The sequence below is a fragment of the Somniosus microcephalus genome, chromosome 28 (assembly GCF_052327205.1).
Source record: "Somniosus microcephalus isolate GS21.2 chromosome 28, FLI_Smic_1.0, whole genome shotgun sequence".
NCBI lineage: Eukaryota > Metazoa > Chordata > Chondrichthyes > Squaliformes > Somniosidae > Somniosus > Somniosus microcephalus.
In genome coordinates this window covers 31812524-31828206 of record NC_141014.1, presented here as the reverse complement: position 1 = coordinate 31828206, position 15683 = coordinate 31812524, and the positions used below count along the sequence as shown (strand labels likewise).

Here is a 15683-nt window from a genome sequence, read left to right as displayed (position 1 = left end):
TGCAAGGAGAGGAGTTGGTGGAGGACATGACCTGTAGTCATTATTGGTGCAGAACTTTAAAAACGCTCCTGTAACATGGCTGGCATTCAAATGCAACAACTTTGTTGTTGGAGATTTGGGATAAGATTTTGCAAATCTACTGACCTTGTGACTGGTCAAACTGACAACCATCTGCTGTGTGAACTGATTGGAATAATTTCAGGCCACTTTGACTGTGCGCTTGCAAGCTTCTTGCCTCAACTGCAATCTATAACAAGGGGATGGGAACCATTTACATCCTCTCATCCTGGAGGAAGAGCAGCGCGGCTTAGTGCTGCCGGATGAACAAGTGGCTCAGCACACAGCCTCCTTGGAGGAAGATGAAGAGGATGAGGAGGAGGATGAGGAGGAGGACGGGGAGTGACGCCTTGCGGGGCTGGATATGGCCAATCCAACATTGATGGCCGTCAGGCAAGGGATGCACTCATCCATGCCAGATTCGCGTAAGCTAACGCTTCAACCACAGGTGGCTGGCACATGGGTGATGAATATAAGTCTGACATTCTCAAAACCCCAGGCATCGTCTGTCCAATTCTCCCTCCACCACCAGCATACTGTGGCTGCAGCGTGTACCATTGACAAGATGCACTGCAGCAACTCGCCAAGGCTTCTTCGGCAGCACCTCCCAAACCCGCGACCTCTTCCACCTAGAAGGAAAAGGGCAGCAGATACATGGGAGCACCACCACCTCCAAGCACTAGAGTATGCAAAGGCACAGTAACGAGAGGTACAAGAAACTTTGTGCTATCCGGCACCGACGGGACCGAGCTGTTGCCGTTCCCTCAAAACTGCCGGACAAATCAGCGTTAATGTTGAAGCATACGGAGATTTTCAGCTCCGTATCTGGCAACAAACACGGTTGCTTAGCAACAGCTTCTAAACAGTCGGCCGTACCTTGGAAGCGTCTCTGTAGCTTAGCAACAGCTTCAGAGAGACTTTCCAGAGCCTGACTGTTGGGGAAAAAAAAGCCACGAGAAGAGAAAAAAAAGCCACGAGAAGAAAAAAAACCTAACAAAACGGCTCCTGATTTTTGCTGGTGGCTCGAGCTTGCCGGACATTTAGCCTCCGGATAACACAAAGTTTCCTGTACTAAGGAATTGCACACAGGTGAATAGTCAATATTTTTGTTGTAAATATGTGTTCACTGATTTTTGATAAATTTATTAATTCAGTTTGTATTCTTTTGTGATGTGTCTCATTTCAGCTTTGCGCTGTGACATGGCCTACGACAGGGATGGAATGATGGGGATGTGGTGAGCAACAGGGTATCTGGGGTTTAATTCATTGGAACCGCAGTCTGATGCGGGCACGGACCCTCCTTCCGGAAGGCCGATTGAGTGGCTGCTTCCTCCATCGCTCCTGTTCCTCCTCCTCGTCCCCCTCGTCATCGTCCTCATCTTCCTCTTCCTTATCATCCTCCTCCTCCTCTCCCTCTTTCTCCTCCTGAGGTGGTCCCGCAATCCTTGGTGGCAAGGGCTGGGTCCTCATGCTGGCCAAGGTTTGGAGCATGCAGCAGGCCACCACGAAATGGGACACCTGCTCAGCCGAGTACTGGCTCCTCCAAACTGATGTTCCTGGTGGCAACATGGCTCTCATTATATGAGTGCTGGGCAGGAGTGTTGGGGTTGCGGAGGGGAGTCATGAGCTAGGTGGGGAGCGGATCGGCCTTCTCTCCGACCAGCCAGCCGTGAGCTTGACATGGTGGCTGGAATAGTGCTGGCACACCGGTCTGGCGCAGGATGATGGCATCATGGCTGCTGCCAGGCTAGCGGGCATTGACATTGAGGATTAGCTGTCTGGTCACACACCAACTGCAGATTAAGTGAGTGGTAGTCTTTGCGTTTACGGAAGATCTCAGGATTGTTATGCGGTGCCCGCAAAGCCACGTGGATGCAGTCAATGGCGCCCTGCACCATGGGGAATCCCGCTATCCTGGCAAAGCCACATGCACGCTCGTCCTGCTTCTCTCTGGTGATGGGGAAGGAAATATAGTCCCTTCTCCTACTGTAGAGAGCCACCGTGACCTCCCGGATGCAGGGATGGACGGCAAATTGAGAGATGTTAGCTATGTCTCCTGTTGCAGACTGGAAGGATCTGCTGGCGAAGAAATTGAGTGCAACGGTGACCTTGACTGCCACTAGGAGAGCCGTGGTCGCCCTGATCTGAGGCTGGAGGTCTGGTTGCAGGAGGTGGCAGAGTTCTGTGACCACCTCCTTGGCGAAGCGGAGCCTTCTAATACACTGCTCCTCGCTTAATTGGTTGGAGGTAGGAGAAGTGCTCTCAGAATACCCTCGGAAGGTAAGGCCTCCTATTGAGAGCCCTGATAGCCCTCCTCCTCCCTCTTGGCACATGTTCCAGTTTATCTCGCTGCCTCCGCTCCCTCCACCATAGATCCTGGTGGGCGAGGTCGACTGCCAGTACAGCCCCCATTAATGTAACCAAGCGTAGCAGTTTGATTTTTTAAAAGAATAAATGTAGCTACTTTTTAGTTGCCACAGCACTCCTGACACTAACTAACCTTGAAATTATGGAATGAAACTGTTCGACTATGTGAAACTGAAAGGAAAGCACTGAAACTCCACTAACCTACAGCTGCGACTCATTACTGATGATCCCTTTAAATAACGTCCCTGGAGCTGGCTTCCTGGTGCTTCACGCCAGCTCTCCCTGCCGCTGTTTACTCCAGGCGCTAAGGTAGGTGGCGACAATCAATTTCGCAGATCGGGCGCTCAGTGAGCGTCACAATCCACCTGGCGTTGAGGCTCCCGGCGATAACTGTTAGCGGCAGCGTTGCAGGGGGTGGGATTTGGCATGTGGCGCTGAATTCGCCTTGCCCTGACGATAATGCTCTAGTGCGCCATCTGGCGCCAAGGTACCGAATTTCTCCGCCCCCCCCCACCGCCCTGTCTTTTTCCCCCCAATATTTTCTGTCTCTCTCTTGTGTTAATATTGTTCTTGAAGGTATTTTTTATGCTTTCCTCTTGTCAGAATCCATGCTTCAGGATGGGTGGCTGTACTATGCTTGTGCAGTGTTCAGGATTTGCTTGTTTCGGGATGTTATTACAGGTAAGGCTCGGGCAATCATATTATAAGTAGTGATGTTACATTATGGTTTTTGGTAGTGTTTAAAAAGGCTGTAATGATCTACTGACAATTGTTTATTCCCCCAAATTTTTTAATCAATACCTCTGACGTAAGAAAACTACTCGGTGCTTAGTCTAAGCGTTAAACAAAGCTTTAATCAACTGTTTTACAACATGGAGGTCTAATTGTGTCCTTCACTAGTTCCTGTTAAAGAATGTCCTGCGCAAGCTGGGCCCGTGCCCGAGTATTTATACTCTCCCTGGACAGCGCCACCTGTAGGCCACTCAGTATTATTTCATAAGTCTTTCTTTCATGAATGACTGATTCATGTCAACCTCTTTTAAAACGGTGTTGAGGGTCATAGAGATAATAATAGATCTGTTTGATTCACGTAGGTAGGCGTAGAGTATGAAATTTGGGGTCGGCAGACCATGGTTAGGCAGTCCTGCGTAGACTGTGGAAGGAGCAGGCTGAATGTTCTTTTCTCTCTTTTTTTAAAATTCGTCCCTGGGATCTGGGCGTCGCTGGCAAGGCCAGCATTTATTGCCCATCCATAATTGCCCTTGAGAAGGTGGTGGTGAGCCTCCTTCCTGAGCCGCTGTAGTCATTGTGGTGAAGGTACTCTCATCCCATCCCATCCCATTCTTGCCACACCCTTGCATAACCTTGAGCAGATTAATATGCTTCAAGGCCAGTCAGAACACAACTCATTCATTCTTGGGATGTGGGCGTCACTAGCAAGGCCAGCATTCATTTCCCATCCCTAGTTGCCTTGAGAAGTTGCCATGAGCCGCCTTCTTAAACTGCTGATAACGGTTTGATACAACTGAATGACTTAATAGGCCACTTCAGAGGGCAGTTAAGAACCAACTGTGTTGGTGTGGGACTGGAGTTACAGATAGGCCACACCGGCAGGTTTCCTTTCCTTCAGGGCATTAGTGAACCAGTTTTTTTTTTGCCTATCCGACCGCTTCACGGTCACTTTTACTGATATCAGCTTTTTAAAACTGAAATTAAATTCTCAAACTGCCGTGGTGGGATTTGAACTTACATTCTCTGAATTATTACTCTAAGGTCTCTGGAGTACTAGTCCAGCAGGCCTACCACTCCATCTGCACAGTAGGCCTGAGATAACTTGCCTTTTTCTTTCTGCCTGTGTGTAACTTTTATTCAGCTAAGCTTGGGTATTCCCTGAACAAAGAATCTGAGCAGCTCAAATCTGTATTCTGCCTCTTAGTGACACAGTGGGCTGGAACTGGAGCACCAACATGCTATGTCAGTAGCCCCCCACCCTGCCCAAAAAAAACATTTGAAACATAGAAACATAGAAGATAGGAGCAGGAGTAGGCCATTCGGCTCCTCAAGCCTGTTCCGCCATTTAATGATATCATGGCTGATCATCCAAATTCAGTGCCCTGTCCCTGCTTTCTCCCCATATCCCTTGATCCCTTTAGCCTTAAGAAATATATCTAACTCCTTCTTGAATATATTTAATGAATTGGCCTCAACTGCCTTCTGTGGTAGAGAATTCCACAGGTTCACCACTCTTTGGGTGAAGAAATTCCTCCTCATCTCAGTCCTAAATGGCTTACCCCTTATCCTTAGACTGTGACCCCTGGTTCTGGACTCCCCTGCCATCGGGAACATCCTTCCTGCATCTAGTCTGCCCAGTCCTGTTAGAATTTTATAAGTTTCAATGAGATCCCCTCTCATTCTTCTAAACTCCAGCGAGTATAAGCCCAATCGACCCAATCTCTCCTCATACGTCATTCCTGCCATCCCAGGTATCAGTCTGGTGAATCTTCGCTGCACTCCCTCCATGGCAAGAACGTCCTTCCTCAGATAAGGTGACCAAAACTGCACACAATACTCAATGTGTGGTCTCACCAAGACCCTGTACAACTGCAGCAAGACGTCCTTGCTCCTGTACTCGAACCCTCTCGCCACGAAGGCCAACATACCATTTGCCTTCTTAACCGCCTGCTGCACCTGCATGAAGAGCAGAGAATCACTGTGTAAGTGCCGAGAGGTGCCCATCGTGGACCTCTGCCAAAGTTTGCAGGGTCATGAGAAGGCCCCATAATTTGCATGGTTTCGGTGAGCTAGGGTCATATTTGGGGACCCCCCACCTCCCCACCAGAAGAAACGTCCTGAAGATCACCCTGGAAACTTCAGTGCTCAGCTAGCATGTGGCATAACCAGGTCCAGGTCTCGATTCCAACTAAAATAAAAACAGAAAACGCTGGAAATACTCAGCAGGTCAGGCAGCATCTGTGGAAAGAGAAACAGAGTTCACGTTTCAGGTCGATGACCCTTCGTCAGAACTGGAAAAAAGTTGGAGATGGAACCGGTTTTTAAGCAAAGGGAGGGGAGTGTACAGATAACTGTAGCTGTAGTAAAGACAGCTGCTTGACGGTAGCTGTAGTAAAGACAGCTGCTTGACGGCAGTCGTATAAATAGGAAGCCATCTTGGCCATGCGGCAGTACTGCAAGAGCTGGCACTGACTCAAGATAATAAAGAGTACTCAACGATATCTACTCGTAAGCCTCTTAATACTAAGATATAAGATAACATTACATGGCACCAGGATTTATAGAATGCACGATACGGGCATACCACAACAATGGAAGGGATAAAACCACCGACTAGCCTGCAACTTGAAGGAAATCTGGACGAAAATTGGCGCGAATTCAAACAACGCTTTCATCTCTACCTCACAGCGATCGACGCCACGACGAGCTCTGGAACACGTAAGGTAGCTTTGTTGCTAACAGTGGCTGGCTCGCAGGCAATCGAGCCGTATAATACATTTACGTTTGCAGCTGAAGGTGACAAAAATGATCTGGACAAGGTGATAGATTTGTTCGATAAATACTGCACACCTAAAAAGAATGAAACGTTCGAGAGATTTGTTTTTTGCTCCCGCGCGCAAAAGCAAGGAGAATCCTTTGATGTTTTTCTGAAGGACTTGAAAACAAAAGCACAAACATGTAACTTTGGAGACTTGAAGGAATCGATGATACGCGATCAGGTCGTTTTCGGAATACTTGACAAGAAGGTGAGGGAGAGAATGCTAAGGGATAATGACTTAACTTTGGATGCTGCAGTAAAAATATGTCATGCTAGTGAACTCTCAGCCATGCACACGCAAACATTCGATGGGAGAACTACAGCAACGGGCGTGAGAGCGCTGGGACTGGACAACCTACCAGTGGATGTAGTACACAGAAGGGACACAAGAGGGCGCACAGAGTTCAGGACTATGACGCCATACGATTGCAGACGGTGCGGCAATAGACACGTGGCAAGACAGTGTCCGGCTTATGGGAAGAACTGCGCAAAATGTAAAGGCAGGAATCACTTTGCTAAAATGTGCTTTTGGGAAGAGAAAACCGAAGGTAAAAAGACAGTGCATGCTATTGAGACTGAAGACACGGAATCGGAGACTTTGTATGTTGGAATGGTGCAAAATGACTTAAAACAGGGTAAAGTTATGGAAAAGGAAGTACATTCCGTAGGACTAAAGACTGAAGTTTGGATAGCCCCCTTGCTGGTAAATGGCACCATTGTTCACTTCAAGCTAGATACAGGTGCTAAGGCAAACCTCGTAAGCTGGAGTGATGCACGAAATCTCAAAGTGAGACCAAAAATACTGAACAAGACTGTGGGGGAGAAATTGGGTATAGCCCCGCTCGGGGCGCTAGAATTGGCGATGCGCAAATTTTATCACCAGGTGCAACTTATTGCCACCTCCAGCGATATTGGGTTGCTGCGCCCCTGAAGGTGATTGCGGCGTTAAATCAGGCGCTGCACAGGACTCCTAAGGCGCTAACCTGGCGGCGCTACTCAATATCTGGGCGGACGGGCGCAGTGCAGGTGCTGTCAATAATCGATGACCACGAGACATGCCGGCGCCAGCCAGCTCTTAAAGGGGCGGGTCATTTAGGTTCAGCAGCCAGACTCATCGCCATGTAGGCCTCAAAATCGGCGCTGTGCAATCTGAGGCGTTACAAACTTTGACCAGATGGAGAGGGTGAGGCAGAGAGCGGAGCGGTTTTCCGAAAGGGCATTGGATGCTTTGGTTGACGCAGTGGAGCGCCGGTGAGCAGTGCTGTACCCTGACAATGGCAGGAGGCCTCATCAGAACGAGTACCACAGAGCTTGGAGGGAAGTTTGTCAAAGAGTCAACTCCAGCAGCGTGGCGCCCAGGACCCCTGTGCAATGCAGGAAGAAGTTCAACGATCTCACTCGGGTCGTTAGGGTGAGTGGCTTGTTGGCAATCTTCTTCATCCCTCCATCTGCACCTGACTTTATGGCCAGAGGATGCGCGATGCCCCAATGGCCATCTGTAAGCACCCATGGCCCTTTCTGGGAACGCACACGCACATTCAACTCAGGACATAATGTAAGGGCTGATCCACCATGGGGGGGCATGAGATGACAACTCAGGACATAATGTAAGGGCTGATCCACCATGGGGGGGCATGAGATGACAACTCAGGGCAGCATGTTTAAGAACTTCCCGTCCTTTCTCCTGCAGGGCAAGCTGGCCAGGAACCGGAGGGAACAGAATCGTACTGGAGGGGGCCCTCCTCAGCTGCAGGAACTCACGGACCTGGAGGAAAGAGTCCACCAGATTGTTGGAGGCCGGATGAGTGGTCCTGTCACCACTGGAGCTGCCGACCCCATTGTGCACAGCGATGGTAAGGTCATCACCTTTTTGAACTCTCTCCTTCCACTTGTTCCCCCCACCAGCATGCTTTTTCAGTCTGGACCCATGTCAGAGCATTGCAGCACTCTTGCATCCCTTGCTGCCACCCTGTCCTTTCGCTAAAGCCACTCTTCAACCTCCCTGCTTTCAGATGCTGCATCGCCAGCTCGAGAGCCGGGCCAGCAAGCTGCCAGGGACACTGACTCCGGAGGCGACGAGCAGGAGGAAGCCGGACCATCCGTCCCACCCTCAGGCGAGCCAGCCCATCTGCAGACTGGGGATAGTGCTTCCCTGGAAGGGAGCGGGGGGGATGGCTCTGAGGAGGAACCAGTTGCAGGAACCAGTGGCCTCCAGCAGCGCAAGGGGGGGTAGGGAAGTTCGGGAGCCGTCTCCCCGGAGGGCGCGTCAGGCCACGATGACTGCTGCACAGAGCGCAGAAGAGGTGCGTTCCCTCGCAGAAATGAGCGCCCAGGCTCGACTCAGGCACACTGAGCTGATGGCTGCAGTTGCAAGGATGCCTGAATCCATCGAGACACTGGCAAGGAGTGTGCAAGACTTCGGGGCAGCACAGGAAAGGATTGTGCAAGACTTCGGGGCAGCCCTGGAAAAGACTGCCCAGGGCGTCGGCATATCGCTGGAAAGGACTGTCCAGGGTGTCGCGACATCACTGGAAAGGACTGTCCAGGGCTTCACCGAAGCACTGGCAAATGCCACGCAAGTGCTGAGTGCTGCCACGCAGTCCCTCGCTGGCCTCATGCAGAGGCAGATTGAGGCCACACAAGCACTGACTGCTGCCACCCTCGATGGATCAGGCAGGATTACCTGGCGCCCTTGCAGCACCACAGCAGGCCAGGAATCTGTGGACCAGCCGATTGTTCCGTATGCTGCGGTGCTGCCCCGTCAGAGTGCCAGTGTGTCGGCCGACCACGGAGCAGGTGTCCGCTCTCAGGATGTCAGCATTCCTGATGCCAATGCTGGCACGTCTCTACTGCAGCTGCCATCACCTGCAGAACAGATTGCTTCCACCCATGCCCATTTGGAGCAGTCAGCATCCGGCCCCTCCAAGCCCAGAGTCCGTCCAGGCTGTCCCTCGGGCATCTGCGCTTTCGGACAGTCAGCAGGCGTCCCCCAGCCTTCATGCAGCCACTGGGGCCCCATTACGGAGGAGCTGCAGGGAGGGAAGGGGCCGTTCTCGCAAGAGACGTAGATCACCATCAAAGGGGAAAGAGTAGAAGGTGTTGCTGAAACGTCCTATTTCTAGAAATCAAGGCCGTGGATGTTGTTCTGAATGTTAGTCATGTTTTGGATAGTCTCCCGGGTGTGCGAGGCACGTATGTGTTAGTTTGTTAGTTAAGCTTTCTGTTGCCATTGCTTTGTCATGTTGGAAGGAAGCACAGTTTTCAAAATAAACAAAAAATTTTAATGTCATTGGCCATGTCTGCTATTTACAATCATTGTGGCCTTCATAGGCTTTTGGTTATCCGAATGGTTCCATTCCTGGTCTTCGAATGGCACCAAGCAGTCCGTGAGAGGGGCCTAAAACCGACTCCTTATCAGCCTCAGACGGACGGCCCTTCCAGTTTCTCAGACCCTTCCGTCTTGGTCCTCCTCCTCCTGCTCCTCCTCCTCCTCTGCTGGTCCTTCAATGTCTGCTGGCATTGGCTGGGTGCGCAGGGTGGCGAGGTTACGGAGCATGCAGCAGACAACGACGAAGTGGGAGACTCTGGTGAGTACTGCAAGGCTCCTCCAGAATGGTCCAAACAGCTGAACCACTGCTTCAGCACGCCAATTGTGTGCTCCACAATGTTCCTCGTCGCCTGATGGCTGACGTTGTAGTGCTCTTCTGCAGGGGTGCTGGGCGTCCAGAGCGGGGTCATCAGCCATGGGCACAATGGATAGCCCTTGTCGCCGAGAAGCCAGCCTTCTGGGTGAGCCGGGGCCTCAAAGGTCAGCGACTGAAGTCTGGCGCAGGATGAAAGCATCGTGGCTGCTGCCTGGGAACTGTGCATTGACCGCCAGGATCAGCTGCCGGTGGTCACAGACCAGCTGCACATTCAAGGAGTGGAACCCCTTGCGGTTGCGGAGCTCCTCAGGATTCTGTACAGGCGCCTGCAAAGCCACGTGCGTGCAGTCAATGGCGCCCTGCACCATGGGGAAGTCCGCTATTGCCGCGAAGCCCTCTGCGCGCTCCCGCTGCTTCTCCGGTGTCACATTGAAGGATATGTACTGACGCCGCCTTTTAAACGGCATCTGTAACCTGCTGGATGCAGCTATGCACCGCAAACTGGGATATGTTGGCAATGTCCCCAGTTGCTGACTGGAAGGAGCCGGTCGCATAGAAATTCAATGCCACTGTTATCTTCACAGCCACCGACAGAGAGGTCCTGCACCTTATCTGCGGCTGCAGATCTTCCTGAAGCAGGTGGCACAGCTCAGTCACCACCTCCTTTCGGAATCGCAGCCTCCTAACACACTGCTCCTCCGACATGTTGAGGTAAGAGAACTGCTGCCTGAATACCCTGGCAGCGTAAGGTCTGGTGTGGCGACGTCTGTTGGCCCTCCTCCGTCTGGCCATTCCTGGCCCCCTCTCCCTCCGTCCCTGTGCCCTTTCCAGATGGCCGAGCAGCAGGACGTTCCCCTCCAAAGCAGCCCCCATAATAATAGGTCAGCAGAAATTAAATAGGGTGTAAACGCTCACCAGCAGCAGGGTGATGGTATGAAGGCTGAAGGTCCTCTGGCAGCGCTGGGTCACTAGTGAAATGGCTGAGTTCAACTTTGCAACTCTGTGTAAATCTCAAATAAGTTGTGCTCCCAAAATGGCTGCCGCTTTTATACCAGTGCAGTCCCCTTTAAAGAGCGCCCCCCTAAGCCTGAGAGCCACTGGGGAACGTTCCAGGAAGCTGTCCTTATTAGCGCCGGTCAGAACAGAGGGGGGCGCCACTGAATTTCTGGTCCGGGGCGCCAAAAAGGCGTTGCACACTGAAATGACGTCATGATCTGCCTGCGCCCGCGAGCGGGCGCTACGATTTAGCACCGGCGCTAAAAGCCCACTCAATATGGCAAGAGGCGCTGGGTTCACTGCGCCTGCCCGAAAATTGGGTAACGCCCCAATTCTCGGCCTCTTTAGGCGCTAATAACCGAATTTCTGCCCCAGTGGCTTTGAAGGCATACAATGGACAAAGTATTGAAACAAAAGGGACGTGTAGGCTGAATGTTAAGATAAAAAATCGCATTCACCCATTGACATTTGTTATAATAATAATTCAACTTTATTGTCATTGCACAAGTACATGAACAACGAAATGTGATCTTGCAAGCTCCCATGACTGGGAGAAGCAAAGCCGCTGTGTCGGTGCGCGCCGCCATTCCATTTCCACCATTCCTCCTGTCCGACAATCTTCAGCCCAACGCCCGGGCCTGCTCACCAGCCGCTCCTCCTTCCGTGACCTTCTCACCAACCGTCCCTCCTCGGGGCTCCTTCCGTGACTTTCTGTACCTGGTCTTCCCTGATGGTCACCCCTCCAGGTACTAACCAGGCCTGGCTCTGCTTAGCTTCCAAGCCTTGCTAGTGACCCTGTCCCTAGTCCCAGGAACAGTGCCTGAAGGACATGAGTCACTGTTGGGGGATAAGGCATGTGTGGATTTGGGCTTGGTAAAACGAGTCTATACTATTAATGAACTGAACTGTGTGCAGAATGCCCCCCAAGACAGTACAAATATAAAGCATGATGCTATAACACACAAGTACGCAGATGTATTTCAGGGTTTCGGAGCACTGCCCTTTACATACTCCATCAAACTGAGAGATGACGCACAACCTGTGATTCACGCACCCAGGAGAGTTCCGGTGGCCCTCCGTGAGAAACTGCGGAAAGAGCTAGACTGCATGGAGGGACTAGGTGTCATAAAAGAAGACTGAGGAACTGACTGACTGGGTAAATTCCATGGTTTGCGTCAATTCAAAAAAGACATAAATTGCGTGTCTGCATGGATCCCAAGGACCTTAACGCTAATATAAAAAGAGCACTATCAAATCCCAGAGAGAGGAAATAGCGAAATGACAGGAGCAGAATTCTTCTCCAAGATGGACGCCTCGCATGGATTCTGGCAGCTGAAACTTGATGAAGAGAGTGCTAAGCTGTACACCTTTAACACCCCGTTTGGTCGATACACTTACCAGCGCCTGCCCTTCGGCATTAGCTCCGCCCTAGAAATCTTCCACAGAGCAATGGAGCAAATCATCGAGGGCCTGGATGGTGTGCGGGTGTACGTGGATGATCTGGTAGTATGGGGCTCCACTCAGGGAGAGCACGACACCAGACTGGAGAAAACACTTCAGAGGATACGGCAGCATGGACTCAAACTAAATAAAGACAAATGTCAGTTCAGCGTCAATGAAATCACATTCCTCGGGGACAAGATTTCTGCAGAAGGGATTCAGCCAGACAAGTCAAAGGTAAAGGCCATACATGACATGGAAAGACCAAAGGACAAGAAAGGGGTTCAGCGGGCCCTTGGCATGGTTAATTACCTAGGGAAATTCATTCCAAATCTGGCAGTGAAAACCGCTCACTTGACAAAACTGCTGCACCAAGAGACAGAGTTCCAATGGGGACATGAACATGAGAATGAATGGAAGGGGCTGCTACACATTCTAGCAAGTGAACCCCTACTGAAGTTCTTCTGCTCTGAAAAGAGGACAAAAGTGTCCACAGATGCCTCTAAGGATGGATTAGGGGCTGTCCTTCTACAGGAAGATGAAGGAGAATGGCGACCAGTGGCATACGCGTCACGCTCCATGACGGCTACAGAGTGCCGGTATGCGCAAATAGAGAAGGAGTGCCTGGGCTTGGCATTTGGGTGTGAAAAATTTCATACCTACATCTATGGACTTCCCAAGTTTATCCTAGAAACTGACCATAAGCCACTGCTAGGGATCGCAAAAAAGAATCTGTGTGACATGTCATCACGGATACAGCGCCTAATGATGAGACTACAATGTTATGATTTTGAGCTCACATATGTGCCAGGGACACAAATGTTCATTGCAGATACACTATCCAGGGCTGCGCCTCGTGCCACACAAAACAGTGAAACAGAAAAAGATGTGGCCCTTCATGTGGATATGGTCTACGCAGCATTGCCCGCCTCACAGGAACACCTATCAAAGATAGCCACAGAGACATCAAAGGACCCTGTTCTGAGGAAAGTGATGAGAAATCTTCAAGAGGGTTGGAAGAACGGGTCATGTAAACAATATCATCATATTCAGTCTGAGCTTTCCGTGGTCAATGGACTACTGCTTAAGTGTGACAGGATTGTCGTGCCCATCTCTATGCGACGAGAAATGCTTAACAGGATACATGAAGGGCACCTGGGTGCGGAAAAGTCAAAAAGGAGAGCACGTGAGGCACTCTACTGGCCAAACATGAACTCTGATATTGACCAGTTGATCAGCGAGTGTGCTACATGTCAGGAGTATCACTACAAGCAAACAAAAGAGCCCTTCATTACCACAGAGCTCCCATCACAACCTTGGGAAAAGGTAGGAACTGATATTTTTCACTACGAAGGAAAAGACTATTTGTTAGTTATTGATTATTACTTTAATTATCCTGAGATTGCTCTCCTACCCAGCACCACGTCAAGAGCTGTGATAACTCACCTGAAGTCAATCTTTTCCAGACAGGGCATCCCTCTAACTCTGGTCTCTGATAATGGCTCTCCCTATGCCAGTCATGAGTTTCAATCGTTTGCTACAGAGTATGAGTTTAAGCATGAGTCCAGCCTGCTCTACCCTCAAGCCAATGGAAAAGCGGAGAAGGGGGTACAGATTGTGAAAAGACTATTAAAGAAAGCAGCACACAGCAACACTGACCCATATCTGGCCATGATGTCGTACAGGGCGGCCCCGCTGGAAAGTGGCAAGTCTCCAGCTGAGCTCTTACTGGGTCGCAAAATCTGTACTCGACTTCCCAGGCATGTCACACCTGATCACAGAGATGAGGTATGGGCAGACAAGGCCCGGAAACTTCAGCGGAAACAAAAAATACTACATGACCGCACAGCCACTGCACTAAGTGCCTCTACAGGAGAAGGATGTAGTTTGCATTGGAGGGCCTGGGTCATGGAATCAAAGAGCCACCGTTCTACAACAGGTCGCCCCCAGGTCATACAGTGTCATGACAGAAAATGGCAATGTGTATCGCAGAAACAGGAGGCACCTACTGAAAACCACCGAGACCTATCAGCCGCAGGAGGACAGAGAGGATGAGCTGATGATGGAAATCCGACAGAGTGACGAGGAGACGAGGGCAATGCCACAAAGTGATGAAGTACACAGGGGTGACAATGAGACAAGGGATCCGTGTGGTACAGACATGAACTTAATGGACACAACCGGGTTGGCCCAGCAAATACCCGCTCAGCTACGCAGGTCACAGCGCACCAGAAAGCCTGTCGTTAGACTCGACCGGTAGACAAGGGAAAGACTGTAAACAGCTAATGGACTTCTGGGTGTGGGTAGTGTTTCTACGTACCGGCAGTTATTGCAAGGAATAGTTACACTGACAGTTTTTACATGTTGTTAATAGTAATTAATAGTAGTTACACTGACTGTTTTTATATGTTGTTAATATGTGTTCTATGTGTTATGTTATGTTATGGTGTTTACTGTTTATGTCATCGTTGAGGGGGAAAGATGTACAGATAACTGTAGCTGTAGTAAAGACAGCTGCTTGACGGTAGCTGTAGTAAAGATAGCTACTTGACGGCAGCCGTATAAATAGGAAGCCATCTTGGCCATGCGGCAGTACTGCACGAGCTGGCACTGACTCAAGACCTAATAAAGAGTACCCAACGATATCTACTCGTAAGCCTCTTAATACTAAGATATAAGATAACATTACAGGGGAGAAAGAACAAAAGGGAAGTTCTGTATTAGTTAGGGTGGAAGGCAGGAGAGATTAAAAGACAAAAGGGATGATGGCGCAAGGCAAAAGGAGATGGTAATGGGACAGGTTAAGAAACAAAAGATGACTCTAGATGAGATGGCAATGACAGAATCATCAACAGCTGCCATGTGAGAGAAAAAGAAAGAAAAAAGGCCGAGATTATAGTCTGAAATTGTTGAACTCGATTTTGAGTCCAGAAAGCTGTAAAGTGCCTAAGCCCTTCATGTTCTAGATTCCAACTGTTCTGCTGGGCTAGTTACGGGGTATTTTGGGGGTCACTCTGCCTTTTGATGGAATAGTTGTTCATTTTTGGTTACATAACAAGGATGATATAATAATGGCGTCCCAGGTTTATACGCAATGACACAATTTAAGATTACACTGCACAAAAATGTCCTTCAAAAATGACAGAAGGACTTTATTTTTATTTGATTTTATGCCTGTCAAGGTGTAGGGTGTTATTGCTGGTGAACGGAACACATTCCAACCAACACTCGACACTAACTTAACAATGTGTCTTGGGCTCCCCCTCTCTACCAGTTAATAGGTTTCTATTTCCCACACTGCAGCCATCTTGTGTCCACCCTGACTTAAACAACCCATTAGTGTTGAATTGGGGCAGTTTTTGTCTGTGGATCATTGCCCATGAGTCGTACGTGAGAGCATGGCTTGAGTGGAAGAGAGATTTGGAGGGAGAGTTTACTCTGTCAGCTCCTGTTCGTCCTCCTGGTATTTATAGAGCGGTATTGTTGGAGGCAGAGAAACAATCCTTCATCTCGGTTGTGAAATTGGTAGACATGGGGAGGGAAGAAAGCAATAAAGTAACTTAAGGGAGGGGGGGAAAAAAAGAACTCTACCTTTTGCAGTTGCCTTGTAATACATATTTTCTTCTACC

General features: G+C 49.9%; 1 protein-coding gene across 1 annotated transcript in view; it reads left to right on the top strand.

Moving 5' to 3' along the window:
* Window positions 1–15683, top strand: part of LOC147099508 (F-box only protein 47-like) — a 50990-nt gene that overhangs the window by 5580 nt on the left and 29727 nt on the right. The window contains exon 4 of the mRNA XM_085969705.1: window positions 3028–3105. Within this exon, the coding sequence (XP_085825831.1) occupies window positions 3028–3105 (78 nt within the window). The remainder of the gene's footprint in view (window positions 1–3027; window positions 3106–15683) is intronic.